Below are 17,919 nucleotides of genomic sequence, written 5' to 3'. Positions count from 1 at the left end.
CAAACTTCCAGCTCAGCACTGTCCCCATGACTTGTCCTACCTGCCTATCTTCTTTTCCACCTATCCACTCCACCTTCCTCCCTGACCTATCACCTTCATCCCCTCCCCCACTCACCTATTGTACTCTATGCTACTTTCTCCCCACCCCCACCCTCCTCTCATTTATCTCTCCACCCTTCAGGCACTCTGCCTGTATTCCTGATGAAGGGCTTTTGTCCAAAACGTCGATTTTATGCTCCTCAGATGCTGCCTGAACTTCTGTGCTTTTCCAGCACCACTAATCCAGAATCTGGTTTCCAACATCTGCAGTCATTGTTTTTACCTAGTGAACTGCTAATGGTAAGTCCCGCCTCTCACTGATGATGTTACCTAGTCATGGTGACAAAACATCTGAAAACAAACCTTCCGGCTCAGCAGACTTATTATCTAGGTGGAGAAAAACTTCAAAATGCCTCCATGCAGACAACTCTGGGTGGCTTTGTGAATGTTCTTGCTAGTATTTAGAAGGGTGAGGGGAGATTTAATTGAGGTATATAAGTTGCTAAAAGAGATTGACAAAGAAGATATAGAAGGTAAAAACAATGACTGCAGATGCTGAAAACCAAATACTGGATTAATGGTGCTGGAAGAGCACAGCAGTTCAGGCAGCATCCAACAAGCAGCGAAATCGACGTTCGGGGAAGGGCTTTTGCCCGAAACGTCGATTTCGCTGCTCGTTGGATGCTGCCTGAACTGCTGTGCTCTTCCAGCACCACTAATCCAGTATAAAGAAGATATAGAGCAGATGCTTCCCCTTGTGGGACAATCTAGAAGAAGAGGTCACAGTGTTAGATTAAGGGGTTGCAGATTTAAAACAGAAATGAGGTGGAATAATTCTTTCAAAAGGTCATGGATCTGTGGAATTCTATGTTTCGGAGTGAGGTGGACACCGGGACACTGTATAAATTTAAGAAGAAGAATTTAATGGGTTAAATAGTTATGGGGATCAGGCAGCAAAATTGAGGCTGAAATTAGATCAGCCATGATCATTTTAAATGGTGGAACAGGCTCTAGGGGCTGAATTGTCCAGTCTTGTTCCTTATTCGTAGGTTGTTATACTAATTCCCTTTGAAATAAAGTCCAAGATTTCATTTGGTTTCACTATTACTCATTGAATTTGGATGCTAGCTTTCTGTGATTTATGCATGAGGACTTCCAACGCCCTTTTATTCTCTAGCTGCTTTCAGCCTTTCTTCATTTGAATAATATTCAGCTCCTCTATTCTTACAGCCAAAGTGTATAACCTAACACCTGCCCACCTTATATTCTATCTGCAAAGTTTTTGTCCATTCCCTTAACCTGTATGTAATCCTCCATATGATGGTCATGCCATCTCAATCTTGCCCCTCACTTGAGATGTGGTGACTCTTGGATTAAACTCACCACTAGTCATCTGTATCCAACAGGACAGCAGCCTTATGGCCCCCTGGGATAATGGTCAATTTAATATATCCCTCTGCAAATGCCTTATACTGTTCTCAGCACTTTCCTTCCCACATATTTCTTGTGTCCTCTACAAACTCGGCTGTAGTACATTCACTTTCCTCATCCAAGTTATTCATATATATTGTAAAAAATTGTGGCCCCAGCACTGATCTCTGTAGTATAGAACTAGTCACAGGTTGCCATCCTGAAAGTGACCAGTAAGCCAGCTCCCTGTGTTTTAATAGTTAATCAAGCCTCTGTCCATGTCAGAGTCAAAGAGTCATAGAGATGTACAGCATGGAAACAGACCCTTCAGTCCAACCCATCCATGTCAATCAGGTATCCCAACCCAATCTAGTCCCACCTGCCAGCACCCAGCTCATATCCCTCCAAACCCTTCCTATTCATATACCCATCTAAATGCCTCTTAAATGTTTCAATTGTACCAGCCTCCACCACTTCCTCTGGCACCTCAATCCATACACGTACCACCCTCTGTGTGAAAAAGTTGCCCCTTAGGTCTCTTTTATATCTTTCCCCTCTCACCCTAAACCTCTGCCCTCTTGTTCTGGACTCTCCAGCCCCAGGAAAAAGACTTTGTCTATTTACCCTATCCATGCTCCTCATAATTTTGTAAGCCTCTATAAGGTCACCCCTCAGCCTCCAACACTCCAGGGAAAATAGCCCCAGCCTGTTCAGCCTCCTCCCATAGCTCAAATCCTCCAACCCTCGCAACATCCTTGTAAATCTTTTCTGAACCCTTTCAAGTTTCATAACATCTTTCTGATAGGAAGGAGACTAGAACTGCATGCAATATTCCAACAGTGGCCGAACCAATGTCCTGTACAACTGCAATATGACCTCCCAACTCCTGTACTAAATACTCTGACCAATAAATGAAAGCATACCAAACACCTTCTTCACTATCTTATCTTCCTGCAACTCCACTTTCAAGGGTCTATGAACCTGCACTCCAAGGTCTGTTTGTTCAACAACATTCCCTAGGATCTTACCATTAAGTGTATACCTCCTGCTAAGATTTGCTTTCACAAAAAGTAGCACCTCACCATTTATCTGAATTAAACTCCATCTGCCACTTCTCAGCCCATTGACCCATCTGGTCAAGATCCTGTTGTAATCTGAAGTAGCCCTCTTCACTGTCCACTACACCTCCAATTTTGGTGTCAGCTGCACACTTACTAACTGTACCTCTTATACTCGCATCCAAATCATTTATGTAAGTGACAAAAAGTAGAGGACCCAGCACCAATCCTTGTGGCACTCCACTGGTCACAGGCCTCCAGTCTAAAAAACAACCCTCCACCACCACCCTCTGTCTTCTACCTTTGCGCCAGTTCTGTATCCAAATGGTTAGTTCGCCCTGTATTCCATGAGATCTGAATATCCAGATATATTACATTCAGTGCTTTTCCTTTATCTATCCCATTTTTTCCCTCCTAAATGAATTCTAATAAGTTTGTCATGAATTATTTCCCCTTCATTAAGCCATGATGTCTCTGCTTGATCATACTATGTACTTCTGCTATTGCATCTTTTATAATAGACTCTAACATTTTCTCAGTAACAGATTTTAGGATAACTGGCTTGTAGTTACCTAATTTGTCTCCTTTCCTTTTCAAATTAAGCAGCCACATTCACAGCTTTCGAATCTGTTGGGATTTTTCTGGACTCTAAGGATTCTTGGGCATTTACTATCAATGCATTCACTATTTCTGCAGCTGCTTCTTTTACTGTCTTAGGATGAATCCCATTAATTCCAGGGAACCCACTGGTCTCTAGTCTCAATAATTTCCCTAGCAGTAGTGTTTCCATGTATTTTCTCTACTCCTTTTAGCTCTTGATTCTTTAATAATTTTGGTCTGCTATTTTTGTATTCTACAGTGAATACTGATGCAAAGTACTTCCTCAACCTTTTGGTCATTTCTTGGTTTCCCATTATTATTTCCCTCGCCTCATTCTCTAATGGGCCTATGTTCACTTTGGTTTCTCACTTCCTTTCCATAACTTTAACAAAACTCTTACTTTCTATCTTAGTATTACTTGCAAGTTTATCTTCAAAGTTTCCTTTCACATTATTTCTGTTCCCCTTTGTTGTTTTTTTTTTGGTCTGCAGAACTTTTCCAATGCTCTAGCTTACCACTAACCTTTGTCATGTTTGTTCGATTTAATATTATGTTTTAGTTCCCACTTGGATGCCTTATCCCCTTCCTAGGATCTTTCTTCCTCCTAGGTCTTTCCCAGTCCACTCCAGCCAGTTCTGCTTTCATTTCCTTGTAATTACCCTTACTCAAGCTTAACACAATTGTTACTGAATTAAGTTTCTCCCTTCTCAAGCTGGCTGCTAAATTCCAACATTTATAATCACATTTTACTCAAATTTCTTTTACTAAACTTGCCTCAATACCTGTCACCAGATCCATCATTGCCCAATCCTTATTTGGATCTATAACATATTGTTCCAGGAAACTGTCCCAAACACATTTTTATGAATTTTCCTTGTGCCTCTGCAAAATTGATTTTCCCATTGACATATAAATTAAAGTCATCCATGATTAATGACTGACACTGTTGTATGTCCTCCTAGTTTTTCCTTTGTCCCAACATGCAGTAACTATTAGGGAACCTACACGTGACTCCTCCCAAAGTTTTCTGCACTCTTTTCTTTGGATTCTATGCCTTCAAATCTAAGATAATCTCATGCTATCATACTTATTCCATTCTGTATCAACAATGCTACCTCACTACCTTTTCCTTCCTTCCTTTCCATTTGAAAGATCACATACCCTTGAATATTTAGTTCTCAGCTTGCTGCATCTGCAAGTGAACTTCCTGTGCCAGTTGTGCAAGTTTCTCTTAACATCAACAATTATTCATCCATTTGTATGTTTCCAAATATAATTTTGAACTTTTTTTATGCAAAGTGATTGCGTGATCACACAATGATTTGCTTTAAAGTACATATCATACCAAGCATACTATTCACCCTTCTCTACCTGCCTTCTAATTTATCACAGGCTTTCTCAATTGCTATTCTTTTTCTCATCTTCCGGCTTTACTCATGTGAAAAATCAATGCCTTTCCTAACTTCCTTCAGTTCTGACAAGCGGTAATCAATTCGAAACATTAACTCTGTTTCTCCATCCACAGATGCTGTCAGACCTGTTGAATATTTCCAGCATCTGCTGTCTAATTGTTTCCAACTTCCAGCATCTGCAGTATTTTGCTTCTTTATTTGTACCATTGAGGGAGTGTAGGTTGAATGGCTGACATGTGTTTCAGAATAACACCAAAAATGTAGATTCAGTTCCTGTTCTGGGTGTAATAGCGGTTCAGCATGTTTCCTGATCTTATACCTGAGGGTGAAAGCTAATAGTGAATTACAGCTGACAAAAAAAAGGTTTAGGATTAAGATGATGAGCCATGGGCCTGCCTTCAGATAGAACACATATGAGTGAATTAAATTTATGCCAATTTTCATTCATCATCTATCTCCTCATGACTGAAGTGAAAATAACAATCACATCTATTAAATAAAATATGAAAATAGATATTCAACTCAACTGAGATTTTGACTGATGAAATGTAGCTATTAGAAAGTATGATCATTAAATGTTGCCCTCTATTGACCTGCACTTGTTGTTTAGAGCTACTGGATTGTGACTTTTGCTTTACTGAACTTTTAGTTTATCTTAGTACAGATAATTTTATATTGTGAATGGTTCATTATCATTCATACAAATTTAATATACTTCAGTGACCCCTGTATATAACAGCTTGAGTCCAACTAATTGATGAGAAAGTATTAATAGTCTCCCTGTATTTAAACATATTTGACATCCTCATCAAGATCTTTCACAACTGTAGTAACACTTACATGCAAATGAGTGTCTGGGGAAAGAGGACAGGAGCAACATCAGAGGACCTTCCTATTATTGCCTGTCCTGGACTTCTCAGTCCAATTTATTCTTCCCCATACTCTCCAATTGTTATCAGTTAAAATGAGTTTCAGCTGCTTCAGAAATTTACAGCAGAACAGTTCTTACATGATCGATTAAACCAGAGGCAGTATGCTAGCATGGTGAAGCCAATTATAGTTGACAGAAATAGATTCTGAATATGAAATGGGTTTTCCCCATGATCCTTGTATATTTTTGATACTCTAAGGTTTTAAGTAATGCAGGTGATCACTCCATGTGGTCGCAAGTTCCATATTCAGGCCATGCATGGAAAGCATTTTGCAAACATTCTGGAAAATTCCCTACTGTGTAAACATGATTGAATCATTAATTCAATTTTGGGACACAGCTATCAAAAGATGAACTCCTCATTGTTAATGTAATCATTCCTGTTTCTCTATTGGATTGCTGCTTATGATTCATTGATAGGCAGACTCGAGTGTTTTTGATATTTCATCAGATTTTAGCTAACAAAACATATTTATATAGTTTCATTAATACAATATAACTTAAGTGATATCAAATGTAATTCATTGGGATTATTTTATTTCTGGGACATATATTTACAATTCCTTTATTTTAGCAAGAGCACTTTATTCTCTCATATACTTCAATACATTAAAAATGGTTGGCGGGGGGGACAACTGGGTCTTTACCTCCTAAACTAGAAGGATGGTTGCTAGTCTATTACAAACCTGTTCCTTTTCTCAAGGATACGGTGTCCTTGTTTCTTTTTTCAGAGGGGTCGTAAACAGGTCGGGCTCCAAAAAGGCTGGGTTTAGTACAGAGCTGAAAGGTCTTTTTGTTTATATGTAAACAGATGAGTCTTAGGCCAAAGCTTTTGTTTTTAGAAGTAAGTTGTATAAATCAAGGGGGCGTGGCCAGCTCTCCAGCTGAACAGTTCCGTCCAGAACTAGTTAGGGAGTTTAGCTGTGGAGCTGTGTGGAAACAGGCTGCTAAACTCTCTCTCCTTCTGCCCTTCTAACTTCGACCTGTAAGCCTTTGTTTCATTTTTATTGCATTTAAGGGATTTGCTTATTGGGACTGTTGTGTATATTTGGAACTGCATAATTAAGTCTAGTTTGGATAGACTGAGTTCTATAGGCATTCTTTATTCTGTTCTTTGTGTTTCATTGAGTAATTTTGTGAATAAATTGTTGTCTGTTTTGAAACCTGATAGTCAACCTTGCAAACTTACTGTGGGTTATTTTCACCGTACACTTACCAAAACAACTTGCAAAGTTATGATGTGGGCTGCTTACTTAAATATTCAGCCTTTATGGTAAATATTCAGCCTGGAGCCCAATTACAAGTGGAGTTCCGCAGGGATCAGTTCTGGGTCCTCTGCTGTTTGTAATTTTTATTAATGACTTAGATGAGGGAGTCGAAGGGTGGGTCAGTAAATTTGCAGATGATACGAAGATAGGTGGAGTTGTGGACAGTGAGGAGGGCTGTTGTCGGCTGCAGAGGGACTTAGATATGATGCAGAGCTGGGCTGAGGAGTGGCAGATGGAGTTCAACCCTGCCAAGTGTGAGGTTGTCCATTTTGGAAGAACAAATAAGGATGCGGAATACAGGGTTAATGGTAGGGTTCTTGGTCAGGTGGAGGAACAGAGGGATCTTGGGGTCTATGTACATAGATCTTTGAAGGTTGCCACTCAGGTGGATAGAGTTTGTAAGAAGGCCTATGGAGTATTATCGTTCATTAGCAGAGGGATTGAATTCAAGAGTCATGAAGTGATGTTGCAGCTGTACAGGACTTTGGTTAGGCCACAGTTGGAGTACTGTGTGCAGTTCTGGTTGCCTCACTTTAGGAAAGATGTGGAAGCTTTGGAGAGGGTGCAGAGAAGATTTACCAGGATGTTGCCTGGAATGGAGAGTAGGTCGTACGAGGATAGGTTGAGAGTTCTCGGCCTTTTCTCGTTGGAACGGCGAAGGATGAGGGGTGACTTGATAGAGGTTTATAAGATGATCAGAGGAATAGATAGAGTAGACAGTCAGAAACTTTTTCCCCGGGTACAACAGAGTGTTACAAGGGGACATAAATTTAAGGTGAAGGGTGGAAGGTATAGGGGAGATGTCAGGGGTGGGTTCTTTACCCAGAGAGTGGTGGGGGCATGGAATGCGCTGCCCGTGGGAGTGGTAGAGTCAGAATCATTGGCGACCTTTAAGCGGCATTTGGATAGGTACATGGATGGGTGCTTAATCTAGGATAGAAGTTCGGCACAACATCGTGGGCCGAAGGGCCTGTTCTGTGCTGTATTGTTCTATGTTCTATGTTCTATGTTCTATGTTTTGAGTGGTCAAGCTTAGTCCATAACAATGACTTCCATTCACTCAACTGTCTCCTAAATTTGAGATGTAATCAAATCATTTTCCCAACTATCCATGAGACCAAGGGGAGAATTAAGCCTTTCTATACTTTTCAGGTATCTCCTAGTGACGTATCTGTAGAATGATTGATGTTTTCTTTAGAGATGGATCATCATTTAAAGAGAAACATATCTATAGGATCAGGGTACTGGGATCATTAAAATTGATTTGAAACAATTTTCTAGGTTGGTATCCCTTTCCTAATTTCCTTCTGCGCACACCTAGCTGGACTGCATTAAATTGCTGATCTGCCTCACCTTCTACAAATGCTAAGGTTAGCACATTTTGATCTCCCATCATCCTTGTTTGAGTTCTTATGTAGAAATCCATATTACATAGCTTTGTATATAATATGCAGCACAGAAAGAGACCATTCGGCCCAATTGGTCTATACTGGTGTTTAATGTTCCAAGCTTTCTTCCACCATGCTTCAGCTGACCCTGTACGATATTAGTTTTCTTTCATGTGTTTATTGAGATACTCCTTAACTGCATCTGTGCGATTCACCTCAATTATGGGAGCAAGTTCCATAATCTAATCACATTCAGAGTAGGAAGGTTTGTCATAATTCCTGACTCAAATTCTTATGGATTATCTTGTACTTATGGGACAGCTTGCTTTGGACTGTTTCCCAAAATGCAAGATCCACACTGTCAAAAACATTCACAATTTTAAAGACTTCTTTCAGGTCAACTCTCAATTTGTCAAATGGTAATTTCTTATTCATATGGTATGGACTATTACTTGCAAATCACTCAATGGGTTTGCTCCTCTTTTATTATATCTGTGATCCCCTTCAGCCCCACACCCTCTAGTGTATTTGAGTTCCTCTTAAAATGATTGGAATGAGGGCATAGTGGGATTGCATTGACTATGAGATCTCTGATTGGGGTGTTAACCTGAGCCAATCAGGGAGTCCTGGCCAACAGATGTAAACAGGACACTCAGAGATTCTCTTCATTCGAGGGACTGGCCCTGAGCAAGTTAGTCAGAGTCCATGCCCATTGCATGTATTAACAAAACATGACTTGGTGTCACAATACATGCCTCTTTGGAGTTATTTTACTCTCTTGTACCTTCAGCTGACTGTGGCCTAAGCAATTGCTACATCTCTGCTGTTTACCTTCATTAACACATTCAGTAAGACCCATTTCTTTGACAAAGCTTTTGGTCATCTCGCCTAATACCTTTCTGCATATCTCTGTGTCACATTATGTTTTATAATGGTCTGAAAGAGTGCCTTGAGAGTTTTAACTTGGGGGGGGAAGGCACTCCATGGATAAAAGTTGTTGTTGTTAGCCAGAATTGAATAAATTATCAAGTTAATTGGTGTCTTTCTATCCAATTGAGGGGCAGGAATTACATCATGAACAATGAGTAGTTTGCATTTTGCTACTAGACTTCCAAAATTGAACGCAGTAGGAAGTGGTTTCAAAGATGTTTTCCTTGCAATTTAAGTATGCAACTTGGTATGATTGAGCCCAATGGAATAAGTGTAGATAGGGAGTAACAAAGGGAAAAAATAATAGAAGGATTTGGACATTGTTGAGGTGAAATAAGATGGGAGAATAAATGTGTGGAGAATAACCAATGGGATAAGTCTGTTGGTCTCATGACCAGTTGCTGTGTGGAAGTGCATATATTACGTAGTATTTTGGTAGCATGGACCTTGAATATCTCTGGAAAAGAGAGCTGGAGCTGTACATCTTGCCCTCATCAGGGCAAACACAAAAACATCAAATTTTAAAGGATTACAAAAAGTTATGATATGGGAAAAAAGGGTGTTGAAACATTGCCATACGGAGAGCATTGGGGAGCTATAGGGTCCAATTCCCAAGTTATTCAAGAAAGCCACATGACTTAGGCACATTAATTTTATATGCTAATAGCATAGTAATGTACTTTACCTCTAGCAAACATAAATGCGCAACTTTACAAGCTCAACTGCATATGTTAATTTAATTGTTAGTTTAGAATTAACACACTCAGCATTATTCAGCACTTGCTGAGTGAAAAATGAAAAGTTTCGATAACATCTGTTTCTTTTTACTAATATATAGACCTTTATATATTATATTTATAATCAGACATTAAGCAAAAATGCCTATAGACTAGGGCTCATCAGTCACCCATCAACTGATTAAACAACAGTTAATTTGAATGGTATCGCAAAGGGTTTGTATGGTATAAAACAGTATAAAATTACTCCAAAATGAAATTTCTTGCCTTCACCTTTTGCCATTACTGAGGAAATTTTCCACTATTTGTGTTCTGAGCTTTGTTATTTAGGACTCTGGACTTTGGTGTTTCTAGGAAGTGTGACCAAAGGTTTGCAGTGGAACAAACATGGGAGTCTGCCTGCTCTTGTTCATTGTCTGTTAGATTTGTAAAAGGCAGAGGGTATTTTTAATATGTCTAGTGCCACATTTATGAAAAGAAAATGTGTAGAAAATTATCTAATCTTCACTCTGGGCTCCAGCCAGTTGTTCTTTGAGCAAGAGAAGACAACAACTGGGACGGAGTGTTTCCAGCATTAGTGCATTTAACTTGATGTGGCAATGCTCATGTTCTCCATGATAATGCAAGAAACTAGGCATGAATATTGTAGTACTGAAGAATCCAATAGAGATTTTTTACAATGAATGACAATGTACAAATTTTACATTCCTCAGGTACATAGGTATCTTGTCTAATGTCAAGCAATTACATTGTAACTGAGCAGCATGCTTCTATTAGATCATCATCCCTCAAATATTCTAATGTAAGATGGCATATGTGACCTCTATATCATCAGATCACACGGATGCTTGTCAGACTGGAGATCTGTGACTAGTGGTGTTCCTCAGGGGTTGGTACTGGGCCCATTTCTGTTTGTTATCTATATCAATGATTTGGATGAGAATGTAGGAGGCACGATTATTATGTTTGCAGATGGCAGTGTTGTGGACAGTGAGGAAGGTTCTCAGAAATTACAACAGTACCTTGATCAGCCAGGGAAGTGAGCCAAGAAATGGTAAATGGAGTTTAATATAGGTAAGTGAAAGGCCTTGCATTTTGGAAAGTCAAATCAAGATAGGAGTTTCATGGTGAATGGTAGGGCCTTAAGGAGTGCAATGGAACAGAGAGGCCTTGGGGTTCAGGTACACATTTCTCTGATAGTGAACGATAGCCAGGGCAGTGAAGAAGGTTTTTGGCACACTGGCCTTCATCAGTCAGGGAATGGGTAAAAATGTTGGGAAGTTATGTTGCAGTTATACAGGACATTGGTGAGGCTACACTTCGAGTATTGTGTTCAGATTTGGTCACTTTGCTCTAGGAAGGATGTTATTAAACTAGAAAAAGTGCAGAAGAAATTTCTAAGCATGTTGCCAGGATTCAAGGTCTGAGTTATAGGGAGAGGTTGGATAAGCTAGGACCATTAACTTTACAGCGTAGAAGACTGAGGAGGACCTTGTAGAAGTGTGTAAAATCATGAGAGGCATGGATAGGGTGAATGCACTCAGTTGTTTTCCCAGGGTTGAGGAATCGAGGACTAGAGGGCATCAGTTTAAGTTTAGAGGGCAAATAATAAAAGGGAACCTGAAGGGCAGCTTTTTTTACACAGAGGGTGGTATGCATATGGAATGAGTGCCAGCAGAAGTGGTTGGGGGCTGGTACATTAACAACACTTAAAAGACATTTGGACAAACATATGGATATGGGCCAAGTGCAGGGAAATGAGGTTAGTGTGGATGGACATTTTGGTCGACATGGACTGTCTTGGGCCAAAGGGCCTACCTCTGTTCTGTAGGACTCTCTGACTGTATGTTATGGTACAGTGTTGTTATCATGAGCAGAGTAGCTGGAAGAAATTATGCAACAGACCTTGGTTTGTAAAAATAACAATAAGATTTACAATCTCAAATCCAGGAAATATTTTGCTTTTTGTTTGAAAAAAATTGCTTCTACAAGGTTATTTTACCTTAAATGTTGATGTGTCGGCATAAAATGGTGGTCAGCATAAGCCTTGCTTTATTATTGTTCCACTCTCAATGGCAAGTAGGCAGTAGACTTTAATGGATTTCAATGTACTCTTGCTGCTATGCTGCTGATAATCTCTAGCCAACACCAGGTTTTCTTATGCTCAATGAAGAATATTGCTTTATTCAATTATCGTTGTACTTTTACAATCCTTCTCCAATATCAATATAAACTGGGGAAGGAGGGAGCTGTTCAGATGGGATGGGCTCAACCTGAGTCATGCTGGGACGAGAGTCCTGGTGAATTGCATAACTTGGACTGTGGATAGGACTTTAAACTAAGTAGCAGGCTGGGAGTAGAGGGGGTAGATTAAGTTGAATGGAAGATTAGGGAAAAAGTTAAAAGGGTGAGGACTCAGGGGTTATTAAAGTTTCCAGAACAAGTCACAGAGTCATAGAGATGTACGGCATAGAACCAAATCCTTCGGTCCAACTCATGCATGCTGACCAGATATCCTAAATTAATCCAGTCCCATTTGCCAGCATTCGGCTCATATCCTGATTCATATTCCCATCCAGATGCCTTTTAAATGTTGTAATTGTACCAGCCTCCACTACTTTCTCTGGCAGATCATTCCATACATGAACCACTCACTGCCTGAGAGTACCTGAGAAAGCAGTAAGTGGGGAAAAGATGAAATATAAGCGTAAGTTAGCTACTAATAGAAAAGAAGTTTCCAAAAGGCTTTTTTTTCAGATATCTCAAAGAGAAGAGAGAGGTAAAAGTATCTTTTGGACCACTGGAAAATGAGACTGGAGAGGTAGTAATGGTGAACAAAGAAATAGCGGAGGAACTGAATAAGAACTTCGTAACAGTTTTCACAGGGGATGACAACAGCAGTTGTCCAGAATTTCAGGAGAGTCTGGGGGCAGTGGTGAAAGTAGAGGCCATCACTAAAGGGTGGACATCACATGGACCAGATGGACTAACCCCCCCAGAGGTCTGCAAGAGATAGCTGAGGAAATTGGGCAGTTATTGATGGCGATCTGCCAGGAACCACTCGAGTCAGAGCCTGTGTCAGAAGACTAGAAAATGATTAATCTGTTTAAGGGAGGAGCAAGGCAGCGGCCTGGAACCTTTTGGCTGGTTGCCTGACTTCAAAGGTTGGTAAGAGTTTAGATTTCATTAGTAAGGATGATATTGAGGAGGAGTTTGAATTGTGTGGTAAAATAGATTGAGAAGTTGGCAACCCTGTGCGTATTCAATGGAGAAAGTGAGGACTGCAGGTGCTGGAGACCAGAGTTGAAAAGTGTGGTGCTGGAAAAGCACAGCAGGTCAGTAAGCATCCGAGGAGCAGGAAAATCAATGTTTCGGGCATAAACCATTCTTCAGTATTCAGTGGAGTTTAGAAGGATGAGGGAGATCCACTTGAAACTCACAGAATACTGAGAGGCCTGAACTGAGTGGATGTGACAAAAATGTTTCCCTTAGTAGGAAAGACTAGGAACCAAGTGCACAGCCTTAAAGTGAAAGGATGACCCTTTAAAACTGAGATGAAGAGGAATTCCTTCAGCCAGAGATTGGTTAATCTTGGAACATATTGTCACAGCCAGCTGTGGAGACTAAGTCATTGAGTGTATTTAAGACAAAGATAACTAGGTTCTTAATTGGTAAGTGTATCAAAAGTTATGGGAAGAAGGCAGGAGAATGGGGTTGAGAAACCCATCAGCCATGACTGAATGGTAGAACAGACCCTTTGGGCCTCATGGGCTAATTCTGCTTCTATATCTTATGGTCCTATTGTCTTATGAAGATAGTTGGAGTGTGTTAATATTGTGTGCTGTAAATGTCTGACATTTTCCAATTGATAATTAAGTAATGCTTGCATTCAAAATAAAATAGAAAATTAATTACCAGCGTGGTAAAAATATAGTGGTAATATTCGGTCATCATCCCCATACTCATCGCCTGAAAAGAAGAGAAAAGGCTGTTATAGATTTTGCGATGTTTTTTTAATTGTGCCAGGTCATTCCAGCTTCACTGATCCCTGCTATTCTATTCCTTCTCCTCTCCTGAAAGTGGTGAGTCATGCTGATGAACAGATCTATAGGCCAAGTGGCCGTTTCGTACGAATGCACAGATGGAATGCACATACGCTATTGGATTATGACAGGAAATGCGAAATAAGAGTCATACTGGACTCAATACATTAACTCTGTTTCTCTCTCCACAGATGCTATCAAACCTGCTGAGTTTCTCCAGCATCCCCCGTGCTTGTTTTTTTTTTCTATTTCAAATACAAGTCTTTTTAAATGATGTTCAAGTCTTTGCCTCAATGCCTACTTGTGGTAAAACATTCCACCCTGGGGTTTCCCATGTAGTTGTATTGGTCTTGACTTAAGCACCAGTGGGAGCTTTGACTGACTAGGGCTGTCTGAAGGTCTTCAAAAAAATCTCCCACAAATAAGTGCATTGATAGCTGCAAAGATAGAAATAGGCACATTTAAACATTTTTTAGTTGTTCAAAATTTTATGAAGAAACAACTCCGCATCATCAAACAAAATAAATAAATAGCCCTGCATAGTTATTTTAAAATCATTTTCACTTATTCCGAACCCAGATTGCTTGCAGGTAGTGGCCTGATTAAAATGTTTGATCTTTATTACAATTTCAATCCAATTCTATTAATCAAACTGCATCACGCATTATCATTTTGAAGCATATTTTTAAAGCAAATTTTATAACAAAAAATGATTAATTGGATTTTTAAACATCATCTGTTCAGGCTAGTTCATGGAAGATTCTAATAAATATGAATTGAGCAGAATTGGCTCACTCCTCAGAGCTAGTGAAAGTCTGGGTGTAGTTTGCACCTGGATTGCTGCCTGTACCTAAAGCAACCACCAGCAGAGTCAAAAATTGCAGAACATCAAAAATAATAATCTTAATTCTGAACATGTCTTGGTCTTATCCATGGATATAATAATCTGCTGAAATGTTTTCACAGCAACGACTGATTACTGGGTGAAAGTATTGTGGGGGTACAAAATTATTTAAATTATATTATTTTTCATCACAGCAAATCCATTTAAAACTATCAGACTAAAATTATGCGATAAAAGTTTATTTAGATTTTCTAAATTGGTGCTGCTGTAATAGAGAATGCCTGAATTTCCTCTCCAGTGGTTTCACGGTCAGACTGCACTTTGATAAACTACCCTTGTTGCTTCAGTCATTGACCTTAATAGCAGTGTGCTGCAGCAGTTGATACATTCTGTTGGTTCAGCTGGTAAACTAAGTGCCAAGAGTGGAAAACATGTAGAAAGGACTGGGTTGAAAAGGCTGTGAGCACATACACTGTTATGAAAGACCAACAGGGTGCAAACAAAGTATTAAACATCACAAAAAATGTGAATCCACTGCTGTTTTTGTTGACTTAGATCTTTAGTATTCAGCATATTGCACGCTGTCAGTATTTTAAAGTGAACAATGGCACAAAGCTGCAGCGACAATGAATGGAACTCACTTGTTTCAGGATCTGAGCAGCCATTGTGTAGCTGCAGTCAAAAATAATGCGGAACTCTCTTCCTCGCTTCATCTCCTTCAAGAGAGGCCTGGCATCGGTTGAGTCAATGGGAAGTTGACGAATCTTTAGCCGGATATTGTACCTGGAGGGAGCTGTTATCAGCTCCTGCAGCCGTATGAGACCTTCAATGATAAAGCAGAAAAGCTATTTCTGATGTGCAGTATGTCCTGTCAAGCTAACCATACAATTTGTGCTGTCCTCCCATCTCTCCCTTCAAATTTATCTTCTCATTTTCTGGCAATGTTGTCAACTTAAGCATGAGAATCCAAAAGAACAAACCAATGATAAAATTAATTATATTGCATTAAATTGCACATTTTTCTTTAAAATGTGCTTTTATTTTATAACATTCTCTATAACCTTAATATTTATAAAAGCCAAGTTATTTGTTTGAAGCTTAGAATGAAAGATCTTGATGCTTAAATGGCTGGTGTTTTTTCCGGTTATTCCATTGTACAGTGTACTAACAAATGATGCATCAAGTACATTGCGTGCTTCCACATGGAAATTCCAAAATCCTCAGTCTGGCTGCAGCACATGGTTGGCAAAGACAGATCATGAAAAAGAGATCCTCTAGACCATGTGGCCATTGGTGTAACTTTTCAAACTTATAAGGAAAGCCCATTTCAATCATACAATCACATTTCCTAGTAGTAGCTTATAAAACGTGGAACTTGTCTGACATAGCTATTTAAACACAGGGAAGGACTGTGAACTCAAGGACATATCTGTTAAATTGAGCCTGCATAGTTGTTGAGGAAACCAACAAGAGGGAAAAACATACTCACGCCTGTTCTCACTAGTGTAACGTCAGCAGAAACATCTCTGCATTGCAGTTTTGATAGGACTGACCATTTCACAGTCCTTATGGAAACAAATTCTTGCCTTCTCAATGGGAATATGCACCATTGTCTTGTGTGACATTATCACCAAGTAAATGGAATAGATTTCAAACAATCTCCAGCAACTCAAAACTGGGCATTTATGAGGTACTGTGGTTATCAACAGCTGCCGAATGTTATTCAACCACAATCTGTAACTTCATTGCCCAGCATATAAGAACTCTGCCACTGCCATCAAGGCAAGGGATCAATTCTGTACAATGAAGAGTGTAGGAGTGCATGGAAGGAGCAGCAAAATGCAGCTGAAAAATGAGGTGTCAACCTGGTGAAGCTATATAACAGGGTTACATGTATGCCAAAGATCACAAGCAGCAAGTGATAGAGCCAAGCAATTCCACAAACAGCAGATAAAATCTAAGCACTACTTCACTGCCACACCCCATTGTGAATGATGATGGATAATTGAACAACTTTGTGGAAGAGGAAGCCTCAAAGAATCTTCCATAATGGGAGATTCAAACACTTTGGTGCAAAGGTCAAGGCTGAAGAATTTGCAATCACCTTCAGTCAGAAATACCCGATTAATCTTGGTCTATTCTGAAGACCACAGCATCATAGATGCCAGCCTTCACCAGCCTTTGATTCCGTTGACATGATATCAAGAAACAACTAATGGGACTGGCCACTGCAAAGGCTTTGGGCCCTGACAAAATTTCAGCAACAATGTTGAAGACTTGTGCTCCAGAACTTGTTCATGATCCTTGTCAAATTATTTGAGAACTGTCATAACATTGGCATTGACCCAAGAAATTGGTCAGGTATGTCTTGTATACAAACAGTAGAATAATACCACTCTGGCCATTAACTACCTCATCAGCACACTCTCAATGATCAACAAAATATATAGAATATGTCATTAGCAGTGCTACTCAACAATACTAAATTAGTCGACAATACTGAAGCTCATTTTGGGTTCTTTCAGGTCCACTCAGCTTCTGACCTCATTACAATCTAGGTACAGACATGGAGAAAAGAGCTGAACTCAAGATGGCAGTAAGATCACAGCGCGTGACATCAAGGCACCTTAAGTAAAGCTAGATTTGATGCGAATTAGGGAGAAAACACTCCACTGGTTAGAGTCATACCTAGCTCAAAGAAGATGACTGTGTTTGGTGAAAATCAATTATCTCAGTCCCAGGATATTACTTCAGGAATTTCCCAGGGTACTTTCTGAGGCTCTATCATCGATACCTCATCGATGACCTTACTTCCAACATAAGGTCAGATATGTGGATGTTCACTAATGATTGCACACTGTTCAGTACAATTCACGATTCCTCATTTACTTATGCTGCTCAAGACCTGGACAATATTTTTGTTTAGCTGTAAGTGGCAAGTAACATTCATGTCACATAGGTGGCAGACATGTGCCAAAGCTAACAAAAGAGAATCAGATCATTGTCCTCAACATTGAATGCCATGACCATCCCTGAATACCACACTATCAACAACGTAGGTATTATTGACCAGAAGCATAACTAGATAGCCGTATAAACTCTGTACGAATCATAAGCAGAGAATTTTGCAGTGAATAATTCACTTCCTGCCTCTTCAAATCCTGTTCACCATCTGTATGGCACTGATAAAATATTCTCCACTTGCCTGTATGAGTTTAACCCCAAATAAAAACTCAAGAAGGTCAACACCATCCAACCC

The 17,919-nt window shown here is 39.7% G+C and overlaps 1 protein-coding gene across 2 annotated transcripts in view; it reads right to left on the bottom strand.

Moving 5' to 3' along the window:
- Nucleotides 1-17,919, bottom strand: part of grik3 (glutamate ionotropic receptor kainate type subunit 3) — a 507,530-nt gene that overhangs the window by 291,883 nt on the left and 197,728 nt on the right. Inside the window, exons 4-5 of one of the 2 annotated variants that reach the window (XM_072548544.1) lie at nucleotides 15,302-15,483; nucleotides 13,689-13,742 (exon numbers count right to left, since the gene is read on the bottom strand). In XM_072548544.1, the coding sequence (XP_072404645.1) occupies nucleotides 13,689-13,742; nucleotides 15,302-15,483 (236 nt within the window). Of the gene's footprint in view, nucleotides 1-13,688; nucleotides 13,743-15,301; nucleotides 15,506-17,919 lie in introns of both variants that reach the window. The other variant, XM_072548545.1, reaches the window with a different exon arrangement.

The sequence above is a fragment of the Chiloscyllium punctatum genome, chromosome 27, assembly GCF_047496795.1.
Source record: "Chiloscyllium punctatum isolate Juve2018m chromosome 27, sChiPun1.3, whole genome shotgun sequence".
Lineage (NCBI taxonomy): Eukaryota > Metazoa > Chordata > Chondrichthyes > Orectolobiformes > Hemiscylliidae > Chiloscyllium > Chiloscyllium punctatum.
The sequence above is the reverse complement of the archived record's forward strand: the minus strand, read 5'-3'. Positions and strand labels throughout refer to the sequence as shown.